The 15,436-nt window shown below is 40.4% G+C and overlaps 1 protein-coding gene across 3 annotated transcripts in view; it reads right to left on the reverse strand.

Moving 5' to 3' along the window:
- Positions 1-636: 636 nt before the first annotated feature.
- ST6GALNAC5 (ST6 N-acetylgalactosaminide alpha-2,6-sialyltransferase 5) overlaps positions 637-15,436 on the reverse strand; it is a gene marked incomplete at both ends in the record, with an annotated part of 164,356 nt that continues 149,556 nt past the window's right edge. The window contains 2 exons of one of the 3 annotated variants that reach the window (XM_084243824.1): positions 637-868; positions 15,051-15,158. In XM_084243824.1, coding sequence (XP_084099950.1) covers positions 637-868; positions 15,051-15,158 — 340 coding nt within the window. Of the gene's footprint in view, positions 869-15,050; positions 15,159-15,436 lie in introns of those variants that run through there. The other 2 variants (XM_084243826.1, XM_084243825.1) reach the window with 2 other exon arrangements.

The raw sequence follows: 15,436 nt of genomic DNA on the forward strand, positions 1-15,436 counted from the left end.
TTGTTCAGGATTAAAGAGCTAGGAAGGCTAAATCACCACATAATCATAATCTATAAAAATACTGGCCTAGAGTACACTAAAAAACTTTCAATAAATAAATATTGGGCATTTGCTTTATGAAAGTCAGTGATGATGTGCTCTTCAGAAATCAGGTCTGTCCTTTCAAGCAGTTTTTGTTTACAAATCACACATACAGAGTCCAACAGATGACAAGGGTTATAGATCAGGTTAGAATGAGACTTGATAGAAAAATGTCTTTCGATGTGATATTTCTATAAATAAATACAACCAATATTGTTGAGTTGTTTGTGTTTCAGTTTTGAAGGCAATACTTAAAGAGATCCACAATGTTTTTAGCCTTGGCAGCATTGCTGGAATGAGTCTTCAGATCCAAAGATAATTCCTTTTGAAAGGGATGACTCATTACGATGTATTCATTCTGGAACTTTCCCTCATGAACCAAGTGCACTGCGTCATAGTCCTGCCTCTTAGGCATCTGTACACAGTACATCCTGAAGAGGGAGGCTATTTCCTGCACCAGTTCTGTTCTTCTTTTGTGTCCTTGGCCCAGGAACTCCAGCGCCCAGGTGTCTGATACTATGGGCACTTGGGATTTCAGTCTAGCACACTCAATTCTCAGAACACAGGTTTATTCTCAGGGTGATTTATAGCAAGGGATTCTGGTTTCCAGTCTGGTTGAAAAAAGTGAATATTGAATGTCCGTGCCCAGTTCTTAAAGACTCGTTTCTCTGTGATAAAGCGGTGATGACTTCCCTTCCGTCCTCGCTCATGGGAAAGGTACATTGTACATTCATCAGGTCCATAAGGTTCATAATAGTGATAAGGTACTGAAGGGTGACTGGGGTCCCTGTAGGGGAAAAAGAAAATAACTGAATAAGGAAAAAATATTTCTTTGACTGAAGTAAGATGTCATTTGAGTAAGTGGATAAGCACAAACCCTATTTTCAAGTTAAACAAATTTTGACAAAAATTTTCCCCCTGATAATTAAGCAATAAGTAAGAGGAGAGTTTCTGAGGTTATGAAATAAATATAGTGGGCATCAACATCAAATAGGTTGAAAGTGTGCTGCAGGATAGTTAGGTCCTTGGGGTTTAGGAATTGCATGTATTACTAAGCCCCAACTAGTTTTTGTTTTTACTCTTGCTCCCAGACTGCCTGTTCTCACAAGAAGCTATATACGTATTTGAAAAACAAAAATGGATCATTCCCCTTACCAATCTCATTGCCCTCAAATTCTCCAGAAGCCAGTTATATTACAAGCAAACCTAGAGGCTCTTCTCCAGAGCCTTCTTCTAACCCACCTCACCTTGTCAGCTATGCACCAGGCAAACTGACCTCTCTGGTGGTCAACTCTGCCATGTTTGTCCCAACCTTGAAGACTGATGCTTGTGTGCAGTCACCTGGCTGGAATATTCTGTCCACCTGTTCACTCCTTCTTACAACTGGGGATCAACTCAAATGGATTCTCATCAGAGAGGACTGACCTGATGCCTATCTCCTTCACTCTCTCTCACTTGGATTCATTTTTCTTGATAGCTTTAATCACTCTCTGAAATTTCTATTATTGTTTATTTACTTGCTTAATGTCTGATCATGAGAGCAGGCATCCTAGTAGATGCTCAATAAATAATTTTCCAGCTTCTGTTTCTAAAAAAAAAATTATATGGAACTAGCAGTGAAACAGCCTCCAAAGAGGATTTCTCTATCTAGTATGGAAAGCTGACAAATCTAGTTTGATCTGATGGGAGAAAGACATCTCCCTTTCTTCTCTTACTGCACTGTGTACCCAAATCCTCAATCCTGCTGTGTAACAGATAGTCCTAATACTTTTCTGTCACTGTATCTCCATTTTGGCCTCAAACAAGAAAAATGCACTCATTTTTTAAGGTCGTATGCAAAGGATTAGCATATGGGGGGATGGATAGGTATCCTTGTACGTTAGCCCTGGTCTCAAAATAATTTCCATTCTAGGCCAGTCAACTCCACCCTTTCTGTTTTGAAGTCTAGCTGATATGATTAGTCGATTAGTTGAGATGTCCCAGCAGATAAACCTTTCCACCTTAAGTAACACTAACCAACTAGCCCATTGCAGAGACCAAGATCTTCATAGTCTCTTAGTTCTTTTCAAAAGATCCAGGTTTCTTAAACTCCTGCAAGCCACCTTTCAGCACCTGATGTCTTGGGGTCTCCTGTTTGGTCACTAGGCTCTATTCTAAGTACAGTAACTTGGTTTCCCAAAGATGCTCATCTTGCTAGACACCTCTACGTTTTCTTAGAGGAAATCAATACACAAATGGCTTTTAGAGTAGCAACTTTACTGGGGTCAGGGATCGAAGTCTTTTATCAAGAGGGGTGTCAGGTTTGTGGCTCTGACAACAATAAACCTTTGAGCTGCCTCTCCTCTTAGGTTAAATTTCTTCCAGGAAGAGAGATTTATTTTTGTCATGCAGCATTTAAACATTCTTCATCCTGGACTGGATGTGGAGCCGAATTAACACTTTGCATCTCTGTTATGCTTGTCTCAGAAGTAGCTCTTGTTCTGTAGTGAGACATTGGATACCATTCTGTCTTGTTTTTATAGATTTCACTTATCTTTCTACCCTAGACATTGAAATTCCCTCAAAATTTTAATAAAAGATGTCTTCAGTGCACAAAAATGCTTGACAGGAAAAATTCAAGTTGGAACTGACCACTGTGAAGAAAAAAAATAGAGAGAAATAGAAACTTATGAGTCAAATCTTCTCAGATTCATATGCATCGTTTGGGGAATCATGCAAAATTCATGCTGTCGAGGCATATTTGGGGTTAAGCTTTTATTCCAGCATGAATAAGATTTTAAATCTGTTCCCTCTAAGTTTTGGACATATTATTGGCATCAATCTGTCTAAAGAAACAATTAGGTTTCTAAAAATATCTGAGATTGATTTGACACCTAGGATGGAGGGTAATTGAAAACCAGCTGAAGGATGCTATGGGATCAATCTCCTTGTTCAGGAAGGCCATCTCTTTGAATGAAAACTTATCTGACTCCACATTGATCACCTAAAGGGAGAATTAAATTTACATATTTGGTTAGTATGATTTCAACAGTGTCCAAATAAGTGGGGGTTGTTTCCACACTTTGACTGTCCACATGGCAGAAAAATGCTAGGCAGGACTTGAGAAGGCAGAGACAAGCCGATTGCAGGAACAGCCTTCCTGTCTGTAAGCCTGAAATCAACTGTTCATTCAGAAAGCCCTTCCTGGCTTAAAGTCATATTTCCTTAGGTCTTTTCGCAAACCTGATTTTCTAAAGGCTGCCATAGTTTTTTTTTTCCCCCTCTAGCTGACCCCAATTAATGCAACAATAAGCATCAGTAGAATTTCTGCATCAGGAGGCTGTTGTTAAAGTGAAGATACTGGCATCCAACTTTATGTTTGGCAGGGTATCTTGGGAGTGAAGGTGGCAGGGAGTGTTGTGGGAGGCATGATAATCACAGAGCCTCTACCCCAAGAGCTAGGAGGGAAGAAATGTTGCAGAACACTGTGAAGAAGGATATATGTTATTCATTACAGAAGAAGCATGTGGACAGAGTGAAAAAAACTAACATTTAATGCACACAGGGAGCTTTAAAGAAATACCATTGACGGTGCTCCATCTGGCTTAATTGATTTGGAGAGGGTCCCAGCATGGACCCTCTTAAGTGACTTAGGTTTGAGTATCAAAATAAGTAATGGTTGTACTGGGTTACCAAACCCATAAAATGAAATAAATATCCATGAGTCTGTGATAATTTCAATAAATAACTGACTAAATAAGTAAAGAGGGAGAAGAAGCAATGCTTCTTTACAGAAGAATTCTAATTAATAAATCTTAAAGAACAGATGACTAGAATGTCAAATTAGACTAGCACAGTGATGTTGCAGGCAAGATGCCCGAATGACTTTTGAAGGCAGTACTTAAAGTATAAGAAGTAGGTTATTTGTATAAAGTATTTCCCACAAGATATTTATTAATGATAAAAGGAAAAATAATAACTTTACAATGGGTTGACTCAGTAGACACCATCTTAACCAAGTGAGCAAGGTTTTAACACCACTACTAATAAGATATTTTGACATCATGTACCTCTTGCTAAGAGATGGTGAGTAAAGTTTATCACCTCTGTGGTCTCCTTCCCAGTAACACCTAATCTCAGGCTATCATGTAAAAATATCAGACAAACCCCAAATGAGGGACATCTTACAAAACAATGTCCAGAATTCTTCAAAAATCCTGAAGTCATAAATGATAAGGGAAGAGAGAGAAATAGTCACACTGGTAGAGTCTAAGGAGACAAGATAAGTAAATGCAAAGGGACCCTGGGAGAGATAAAGACATTGGTAGAAAAACTGGTGAAATGTGAATAAAGTCTGTGGTTTGGTTAAGATGTTTCCTTCCTTCCTTCCACTCTCCCTCTCTTCCTTTTTTTTTTTTAAGATTTATTTATTTATTTATACAAGCACTGGGTACAGTCTGAAGCACAGGAGGGTGAGAGAATTCACCAGAGCGGGGAACAGAACAGACAGACCGGCGAAATACACTGCTGAGGGGAGCAGCGGGCGTGGCAGGAGAGGTCTGTGTGCCATGTGGGATGCTTGTCGGCGGCCTGGGATTGAACCAGCGCTGTAGAGGCTGTAGGCAGCTTCGCAGCCCAGCATTCAACCGCTGTGCCACCAGGGGAGGCTCCCTTCCTTCCTTTTATATAGTGTTTGGTGAATTTTAATATGAATATATCATAATTTAATCAACAATTTTCTGATGATATACAAGGAAAATACTGATTAAAGGCTCAAGAGTGAAGGGTGAACCTGAATAGGAATCTGGGGAAGATGTGGCTCCTTCAAGTAAACAATTCCTACAGTTGTCACTTGCATAGGGTTTCCCTAGGGCTGATGTCACTCATAGCTTCTGGATGATGACCACAAAAGAGAATATGCACTGGGTCACATCACAGTTATACCCTCTAGGAAGTGGGGTTTAATCCTCCCCAGCCCTTTAGAGTGGGCTGGACATAGTGACTTCTTGCTGAGCAGTACTCCTGAATCCTTTCAAGGTCATCAAAACAAGGACATTTTCAGTCAACAGGAGCTTAAGGAAACATGACAACAGGGCAGTATGGTGTCCTGGATTGGATCTCAGCAACATACTATTGGAATTTAAGTGCTGTCTGGTGATATCTGTCTTCATTTTGCTATAGCCTGTTATGGTAAAGTCACTGCCGCCATCTTTATTGTGCTCAACAAAGATTACTTGTGTTAGCCTAACAGAAAATGAATTATAAGGAATTCTACAGACTAAAAGTCTTCTGGGCCTGCCAGAATCAGATTCAGAACAAGTTATTCTCAGGCTGCAGCCCCACCTGAAGGGGGAATAGAGCCCCTGTCCACCAGTTTTAATAATTGCATCGCAATTATGCAAAATGTTAACATTAGAAGAAAACGGATGAAGGCTATCCAGGAACTCTCTGTACTATTGTTGCAACATTTTCTAACCTTCCTCTAACACTATTTCAAAACAAAAAGTCCAAAAATAAAATGTTTAAAAGCTCCTTAAGAGAGTCTAATTTGCAGCCAGATTTGAGACAGCTGGTTCAGTTACATACCTGCTAAGCCTAGCACTCAACTTACATGATCTCCTTTACATCCCCACTTAGCGTCTGAGCAAGTTTTGCTGCTCCTGTGTGAGGTGAGCACCGGGCACCTGGCTTCAAACCAGAGTTTATAAACTAGCCAGGTTCCTAGATGTGTTCCTTTCACTCCCAAACAGAGCATTCAGCACTCCACAGAGACTGATTTATTCAGTCCTCACCATGCCCCTAGATGAGAGATACTATTACCCTTTTTTACAAATGACAAAACACACACAGAAAAACTGGAGAAGTTTCCTGGCCCTGATTTTGATAAAAAGTGTACTTTTAAGAGTGAGACTGTGTCCTAGAAAAATTCCTGTCCCTGCGGTAAGTTTCAGTACTAATAAATCCTGGGTTCCCATTGGGGTTGGCAGCACAAGGTTACAGTACCTGTCCCTGGTACGTTCACCCAATCACCTGTATGTGGAGACACCCCGGGCACTGTGTCAGGAGCTAAGCAGAAGCCTCTGCTTACTTCACAATCTGCCCACTAATAGCAATGGCAGCAGAATCTGCCAGAATCTGCCTATCTTTTAAATCTCCTAAAACTGAGTCGTACAATTAGAAAGAAGCCTCACACCATTATCAAGCAAGGAGGATATTTCCATTTCTGGGTATGATCAAGTTGACTCTGCTCAGTAGGGTGGTAGCTGGATTATCTATAAGGTTGCAAATGTCCCCAGGAAAGAATAGCACCCCTGTCTTTCTCAGGAACACTCAGACATACTCTTTAAACACGCGTCTCTTATTGGCATTGAAACCCAACATACAGCACCGACTCAGCTATGTCTGAGGAAAGAGCTTAATTAATAGCTCTCAAGTGTCTACATTCTGAAATTAGCTTGCACTGGGGGCCGCTGAGGACACTGTGCAGCACTCAGGAGAGAATATTCTTACACAGGCCTTTGCAAACATCAGTCTCAGGCTTGTGAGAACCATTGAGTTATCCTGATTCTGCTGCCTCTATTTTTCATCCTTAGAGCTTCTTCTGGAAGGAGAATGCTTTGCACCTTGGAAACTGGGGGAATAATACTCATGTGTCCAGGGCCCAAGGAGCACTAACAGTCCACCCTCCATGGGGTGAAGAACATGAACACCACACCTACCCTCCACAACTCAGGCACATCAGGTGGTGCCATAATATCTCATGATAAGTCAGTGGTACCCAGGAGAGGGAGATGGAAGGTAATGAAAACACTCAGTGACCTGTAAGAGTGGGTCAAATTGTTGCAAAGCTAGAAGAAATGATGAGGGGCTAGGAAAAAAATACAATATATTTTAAATATGCTTCATAAAACGTGAACCACATGGATGTATTACCATTCCATACCCATCCTCCATTAGCAGCTGATTCTATATAGTGGATTGTCGCCAAGTAGGAACTTTCCCTGTTAGCTGGCAGCTTTATTAATGTTCGCTAGCTAATAATTCTAGCAGAATCAACTCTCTGATATTCATGATACCTTTGAGATGTCCTTCACATTATGGATGAGATATTAATTTAGTTCCATGACAGTGATCACTCTGAGTCATTACTCTGCTAATTAATACTCAAGAAATGATGGGTAACAGAGTTGTAAACTTGGTAATGTCTTAAGTATGACCAGAAATAAGATTATTAGGTAGCATTTAAATGCTTGGCCCATTATGATCACAAATAATTTACAATGGAAAATGAGATTAAAAATACTCACCATAACTTAGTTTGGAAAGCAATGATAACAGATCTTTTCACTGCAATTTATAGTCCATCTAGAGAGAATGGATTTGGCTTCCTATACGGTCATGGCATGATTTAAGGGTCTACTGTCCGCATAATAATATATTTTGATGCTGTCTCGGGAGCAACAAGATATTAATTTTCTCCAGCTTTCTGAACACGATGAGCCTGCAGTCTGGTGATGGAGGCAGGGTGAAGACTGCGCCCAAGTCCCTCAGGGGACCAATGCTGGTCTTGGCTAAGAATAAAATAGTGACTGCTACTGCCTTCTAAGGACTCTCAAAATCTGAACTTGCCATTTGCATTATATTTTTATTCACTTGGCACTTTTGGTCTTGAGATAAGTTCATAATCAGTCCTTCAGCAAATGGGTCAGTCGGTACTGAGTATGTTCTAAGTGCCAGGTGCAATGACACGGGCTGAAAGTGGAACTTGGATTGATACCTGACTCCTTCTCTTTCTCTCCAAAGAGCCTATAGCAAATGAAGACGTGAGTGAGGCAGTCAATGAGTTGGAGCAGGGGTGGGGATGGTAGAGGGCATGAGGGTACAGGTGAGATCGGACTCAAACACGAATAAGGATTGGGGGGTTGAGAGGTGGGACAGGTGAGAGCTGCTGAGTCTGAAACAGTGGAGTGAGGAATTAAAAGCTTTGGCTCTTGATACCTGGAGCTTTGAATTCAAATCCTAGTGCTGCAGTTTACCTGCTCTCTGATTTTGGTCAGCTCTTTCACGTCTTTAAGCTTCATATGGAAAATGATAAAAATGTTCACCTCATGGGATTATCATAAAGTTTCAATACCATGGTGCAGGTATTCATACTAAGCCCAGAACTAGAATGTGCAGGAAAAAAATACCAGGCATTCAGACTCTTAGTAAAGATCCAGTAGTAAACAGCTAGGTTGGGAGGGGACAGACATTGTAAACTAAGGACCAAGGGCAGTTGTCTATAGGGTGAGGTTCTATGAAAGATTCGGTATGGCTAAAATGAGTTGGTGTTAAGTAGAGATAAGACAAATGTAATATATAGAGGCCAGATCCTGAGGAGCTTGTGTGTGAAGCTAGGGACTGTGGACTTTGTTATAGAAGCTTTGGGGAGCTGCTTGAGGGGTTTAAGTGAGAGTCAGACCTGTGATTCGTGAAGCAGCACAGTGGTGTTTGGAGAGGAAGGAGAAAGAGCAGAGCTGAAAGGAGCAGTCAGGATGCTATTGTGCTGACCGAGCACCAAATGAAGGGGAAAGGCCTCATGCTAATCAAATGACTTCTACTCAGTTAGTGTTAGATTCTGCCAGGTTTTGAAGAACATATGGCCATCATCTGCCACTATGGTCATTTATATTCTCACTGCTTCCATTTGTTTTATAAATATGAATGTGGGTTTTCAATTCTTCCTAAGAAATCCATATGCTTAATAGTTTGGAGACTACCAGAAGTTTTCTCAGCAATGAGTTTCTCCTGGAAGAAAGTCAGGTACTTTGGGTAGGATGAGAAGGCCAGAGCTCCAGGGGGGCTGGATGGAAAATGCCAGCTCCAGACTTGGAGGGCTGAACATCTCAACCCTGGTTGTCTTAGAAATCAGATGCTCCTGGATTGTTGGACTGTCTGCTTCTCCAGGATAATTTAGCCCCCCAGCTTCCTCTCCTATCTGCCCCCTTCTGGGGACCATGCATGCTTAGAGCAGGCGATATTACCTTTGGGGCACTGCCACCCTAAGCCAATAGTCACGAGCCCAGGAGTAGGTTCAATGTTTTGTTCCTGTGTTTTGGCTCCCCTGGCAATAAGAAAGCAATGATGAGGATTTTTCTGAAAAATGTGTGAGAGTTTGATTTAGATTGGAAAGCAACATGATTGCGTCTTAGATCAGATGCTGTCAAAATTCTTATTTGTCATGGGATTCTTTGTCGAAAAGTTTCTTACACAGAGCTCATATATGAAAGAACTGGAAGTGGGTCTACTCTTGTTGAAGTGTGTGTGTGTGTGTGTGTGTGCATGTGCACGCCTGAGCTTCTCCTTTTCTGACTCCTTGCCCTATTCTACCTGATATGGTCAGTGGGATACAAGGATTCTTCTTGTGCCGGAGAAACCCAGAGGAGGATGTTTAATGCAGCTCATTGAGTCAGATGCTATGGACAGTGAATGTTTTCTCCACAGGTACCTTGGGTAACTTTCTGTCCCTTATGACTCAGTTGCATTCAAGTGACACCCAAGTGCCTGAAGGCAGAAGCTCGGTCTCACTTGTCTTTGAATGCATGAATGCCCCATACAAGTTAGTTCAATGAAGGAAAGTCTATAATTAATTTAGTAAATCACTTCTTCTACAGTTATTAGTTTTGTTTTAAAAGTCTGAAAAGGTAATTCACCAAAAATGAACAGGAGCTAAGGGTTATGTGAAACAGTCCTTAACAGTGATGAAAAGGGGGATCCAGTTCACATAGGATGCCTTTCCAGCAACCAGGCCCTCCCCACCAACGAGCACATTCATTAGTGTTCTCTGGGCATCTCCTCAAACTTTGGGAATAGTATCCATAACTGCATATTAGTGAGTGCCTTTACTTGGGAACTTTCTATGAGCTTAACATATACTGGATTTGGGCCCAGCATTTCTCATCTATTATCTTATGGACTTATCATATAAGTTATATGATTATAAATAATCATATTTTATATATCATAAAATATATATTATATCATCATATAAAGGTAAGTGCTACCATCATCATCATTTTACAGATGCAGAAGCTAAGGCTTCTGTGACAATTATTAAATAACTTGTCCAAGGTCACTAAGGCTCATTGAGGTCAAATAACTTTCTCAAGGTCACACAGCTTCTGAAAAGCAGCAATGGTGATTTTCATCATACAAATACTCTTTACTCCAGCACTAAAGATGTGCCTTATTTGGCTCATTACAGTTCTCAGCCTTTTTCCAAATAAAGACACAAGGAGGAAGGTCAGACTAGATGCAGGACTGACTTACAAGTTGTTTATTCATTATCCTTGGCACATACTGTTTGTGTCATTTGATTGGAGGTGGCTTTGCTATGTTCTGCAGAACCTACTTTGACTCAGAGTCCATTTTATCTCTCACTGCCACACTGAGACTTTTGGGTGAATGGCTGGAGCAGCCTGACTCAGTTGGCAGAAAAGAAAGTGGAGAGCATATGCTGATTGTCATGGCAGACCCCACACTGCAGCCTCTGTCTGAAGACTCTGGTCCAGCAGACAAATGGGCTTAGGAACCAACTACAACAAATAAATTAAGTTCAGGCCACTTTCCTGTTGATCCTTTTAAACTCCTCTCTGCTCTGGCCCTTGCTACAAACCTTGAGTATTCACTGGACCCAGACCATATTTCCTATTCTCAAATCAAAGCTTTCCTGATTATATTACAGTCTGACTACTTGTTGGTTGACAGTTCAATGTATTTTTTTTTGTGGGTAAGACTTATCATAAGACTCTAAGAGGTAAGAACTATGTCCTATTCTTTGAACCTGCAAAATTCTTGATATCTTTTTGGATAATTCTCAAGTAGTTAGGATAATAGTTATTCCATATATCTCCAGTAAAATATTAATAGGAATATTAATGATACTAATAACCTTTCTTGAGCAATAGCCGTGTAATGGTCATTGTCAGACGCTCTACATCCATGAGCTTATTTAATGCCCACCCCGTGACCAGCTTGCTGTTATTACTGTTTTCTCATCCTCATCAGATGAGAAATGCAAGGTTCAAGGATACTCAAGTGAGGAAGTGGGTGGTGGTGGTTCAGCCAACATATCCTGGGAAAGAAGGTAAAAGGAGCGCGGGAATCAGTCTGCGCTGCTCCTGGTCTTTCCTTTCTTCATCCTGAACAGAAAGGACTGAGAGCAGGATACCCTCTCCAGCCACCCCTCTCCACCAGAGGACATGTCTCCACTTTCTTAGACAGGGTTCTAGGCACAGGGATCCTTTGGAAGATTTCTTGCTAAAAGCATCTTTTGAGATCAGTTATGGAAACCTTGGGATAGTGATTGAGGAACAGAAACCAGAGCTGTTAGCAACATATGGTGCATGGACTTCATCTTGACTTCCTTGTTAGTGTAAATCCATAAAATGTTTTCATTGTATGCACATGAAGTCATGATGAACTAACTCTGAGTAAGAGAAATGACAGGTTAACTTGCCTTTCATTTGTTTTCCATAATAAATGGAATATTTCCTTGAACACTCGAAGTCATTAACATTTCAATTTATTCATGCTTTCTCTCTGGCGTCCTAATGGCAATATTACATAATTATACCTGCCGTATAACCATCAACTTTGACAGTTCTTTGCATGCCCGTAAGTGCTGCTCCCACTGCCTTTGTTAGTCTGTTGCTTTGAGGAGGCAGTTTGCTCTTTTACATCATCCTACCTACTTTTTTGCACATAAGTTGTTAAACAGGGAAGCAGGGCCATTGAATTAAGTGATGAGGAATGCGGTGAGGATCCAAGCTAAATCTTGCTATGCGCTGGCAGTGTTCCAAGCAATTTACATGTATTAGCTTATTTAATCCACCTACAACCCTTTGACACAGAGTCTATTATTATCATCAAATCCACTTTTAATGATAAGGAAGCTGGACAGAGAGATTGAGCAATTTACTCAAGGTCACGATAGGTTGGTAAGTGGCTCAACTAGACTTTGAACCCGTGTAGTCTGGCTCCAGACTCCACATCTTTCCTAATTACATTATGTTGTCCCTGGGGGTGAGGGTCCAGACATATCTGTCCACGCCTTTCCTTCTCCTTTGTCACCCAACTTTACATGTAAACTAGTACTGCTGCTGTGTTGGGTCTCAGGATTAAAAGGAGTGGAAGGAATGTGGCAAAATGGTAACAATATGATCACATACTCTCCTTGCTTCACACCTCCAAACTGTAGATTTTGCCTACAAGCCCAGGGCTTCAAGAAGTTGTTAGGTTTAAAACCCAGGAAGGTCTAAGCAAGCATATGTTTTTTTTTTTTTTTTCCTAGCCTTAAGCTGTTTATTTGACTGTTCATGTGAATTGAAGTTATTTATCTTCTTCTTGTGCACACATTCTAAAGCATGAATGCTGGACTGAAAGTCCCATTTTCAAATGCTGACCATCTCTTGAAATAAGTATTATGTGTTTCTGTGTAGCTTGAATATCTTATTGACATGGAAAGATTTTTATTTATCAGGCAGTTCCCTTTGAAATTATAGTTTCATTGCTTTCTCTATCAGTCTCTTCCCAAGCAGATGTTTTAATGAGCAAGTTTAAAAAACCTCTATTCCAGGTTTTGTTAGTTGGAGGTCAGGACTGAGGCCATGTCAGAGCAGCAGGGAAACTGGGGTATTTTCTGAATTTATTGATATCGTACTTTTAGTTAGAGAAGAGTTTTCATTTAGGCTTCCCTAAATTAGGCCCTGACTTTCTAAGCTCATCTGTTAGTACACCCCAAACTCTGCCGAGGCATAGACCAGGAGTTAACTTAAGGTGGCAACAGAAATGCTTGTATGTTCCCTTTAAAGTGATACATCAAAAAAATTTTGCCTGTGCTAACCTCAGAAACTTCTTTGAGGACTCACCTCTAGAAGCAAAGAAAATGAAGGAACAGATAAACAGCTGGGACTACATAGAAAAAGCTTCTATACAGCAAAAGAAACAATAACCAAAACGAAGAGATACCTTACTGATTAGGAGAAAATATTCTCATTTTGTACTGATAAGGGACTGATACATAGAGCTCACATGACTCAACAAAAACAAACAACCCAGTCAAAAAAAACGGGCAGAAGAACTAAAGTAAAAAGATAGTTCTCCAACGAGGAAATGCAAATGGCCAAAAGGTAAATGAAAAAATGTTCAACATCACTTATAATCAGGAAAATGCAAGTCAAAATGAGATAACACCTTACACCAGTGAGAACTGTCTATGTCAAAAAGACTGGCAACAGAAAGAAAAAGAAAAATACCAGATGGTCTCACTCATAGCAGGAATTTAGAAAACCTAAATAAGGGACCAGGAAAAAGACTAATTAAAATAAAGGTAAAAATCAAAATCAACAAGCAACTATAAACCAGAGACACACTATGGGGGGGGAGAAGGGAGCAGGATCAAAACAAGGGGGGGTGGGAATTGTATGGGGACTATAACCAAGATGAAAATGCAAACATTGTGCAAAAATGAAAAATGATGTAAAAATATAAAAATTAAAAAAAAAAAAGACTGGCAACAACAAATGTGGTGAGGATATGGTGGTAGGAATGCAAACTGGTCCAACCACTATGGAAAGCTGTGTGGAGTTTCCTCAAATTACTAAAAAAACATCTAGCATATGACCCAGCAATTCTACTCCTGGGAATCTAGCCCAAGGACACAAAAACCTTAATTTGCACTACTATATGTTTATTGAAGCACTATTTACAATAACTAAGATATGGAAAAAACCTAAGTGCCCCCAAACAGATGACTGGATCAAGAAGAAGTGATATATATACAGAATGGAATACTACTCACCATTCAAAAAGATAAACTCATGCCATTCACAGCAACATAGATGGAGCTGGAAGATTATGCTCAGTGAAATATACCAGAAGGAAAAAGAATAATTTTGGGGTCCTCCCTGGTGGCACAGGCAGTTGAGCGCAGTGCTGTGAAGCTGCAGCCTCTGCAGTGCCGGTTGGATCCCCACAGGCTGCGGAGAAACCCACATGGCGCAGCAGACCTCTCCTGTCTCACCTCTTGCTCCCCTCAGCAGTGTATTTCTATTGTTCTGCCTGTTCTGTTCCCTGCTCTGTCTCTGGTGAATCCTCTCACCCCCTGCTCCTCTGGCCTACACCCTAGCACATCTGGCCTATACCCCAATTCTTGTATAAATAAAATAAATCTTAAAAAAAAGAGAAAGAATAATATTGGATGGTTTCACTTATAGGAGGAATATAGGGAAATTGGATAAGAGGTAAAAAAAACAAACAAACCAAAATTAGCAGGCAAATTATAGATCTGAGACATATAGCAGGGGAGGAGGAAGGAGAGGGGTCAAAACAGGGGAGGGGAGAGCACAAGGGACTATGGTGATGGTTCACAGGGTGCTGTGGTGGTGGGAGATTTATGAGGATGACACCTGAGGGGAGAAATCAAATATTGTACAAAAATGAACAACGTTGTAAGAAAATTAAAAAAATAATAATTATGCCTATGCTATTGGTCTTAGAAGCACAAACCGAGGCTGCTGATGTGGCAAGGGAAAGAGGCTCAGAGGAATATTTTAATTTTAGAAAACAGGCTTACTGTCAAAGAAATTGCCCTCTTTAGTTCATTAAAAATTACCACATTCCTTTCAAATGAGAACAAAACTAATATTCCTAATGCTAGTTCATCGTTAATATTATGCCAATTATTGCATTACTTTTGGTTGATAAATATTCAGAGGCTAAATGAAGCCCACAAGATGGATTAATTCTCCACCAGTACAAACAAAAACTTTCAATATTTTATATCACATAATTAAATGCTGTTTGTTGTTTCTAGATCCAGAACTTGGGACATGTTAATTAATTGCTTCAAGAAGACAGTTAGACATGTTTCGTATTTGATATTTGGAATCAGATATTTATAAACCCTGCACAATGCTCCTGATGAATTACACTTGCTGAATAAATCCTACCTGCAGAAGTCTGGGGGCACCATGCCATAAACATTGATCCTGTCACAGAGCTCCAGGGCAATCGTCATTGTGAACCAGCCGGTGCTGAGCCAAGTGTTGGAGATCTTCCTGGAAGGAACAACAATTAATTCTGCAAGCTAGTAAAGGAACTGTTACATCCACTGCCATTTCAAATCCTTTCTGGAGCAAGACTGACTGTGGACACACAGTCTTTTTTCTCTCCACTTGGTAAAGAGCTGGAACTTTACCAAATAGAAATTTCTTACCACCACCACCATATTCTACAGCACAATTAAAGTGGTTGATGTTCCACATGGTGGATTTGCCACATGAAAGGATGCTCACGCCACTGCTACAGCATCAGAGAGGATGATCAATGGTTTAAT

This window comes from Talpa europaea (genome assembly GCF_964194135.1).
Source record: "Talpa europaea genome assembly, chromosome: 9".
Classification (NCBI taxonomy): domain Eukaryota; kingdom Metazoa; phylum Chordata; class Mammalia; order Eulipotyphla; family Talpidae; genus Talpa; species Talpa europaea.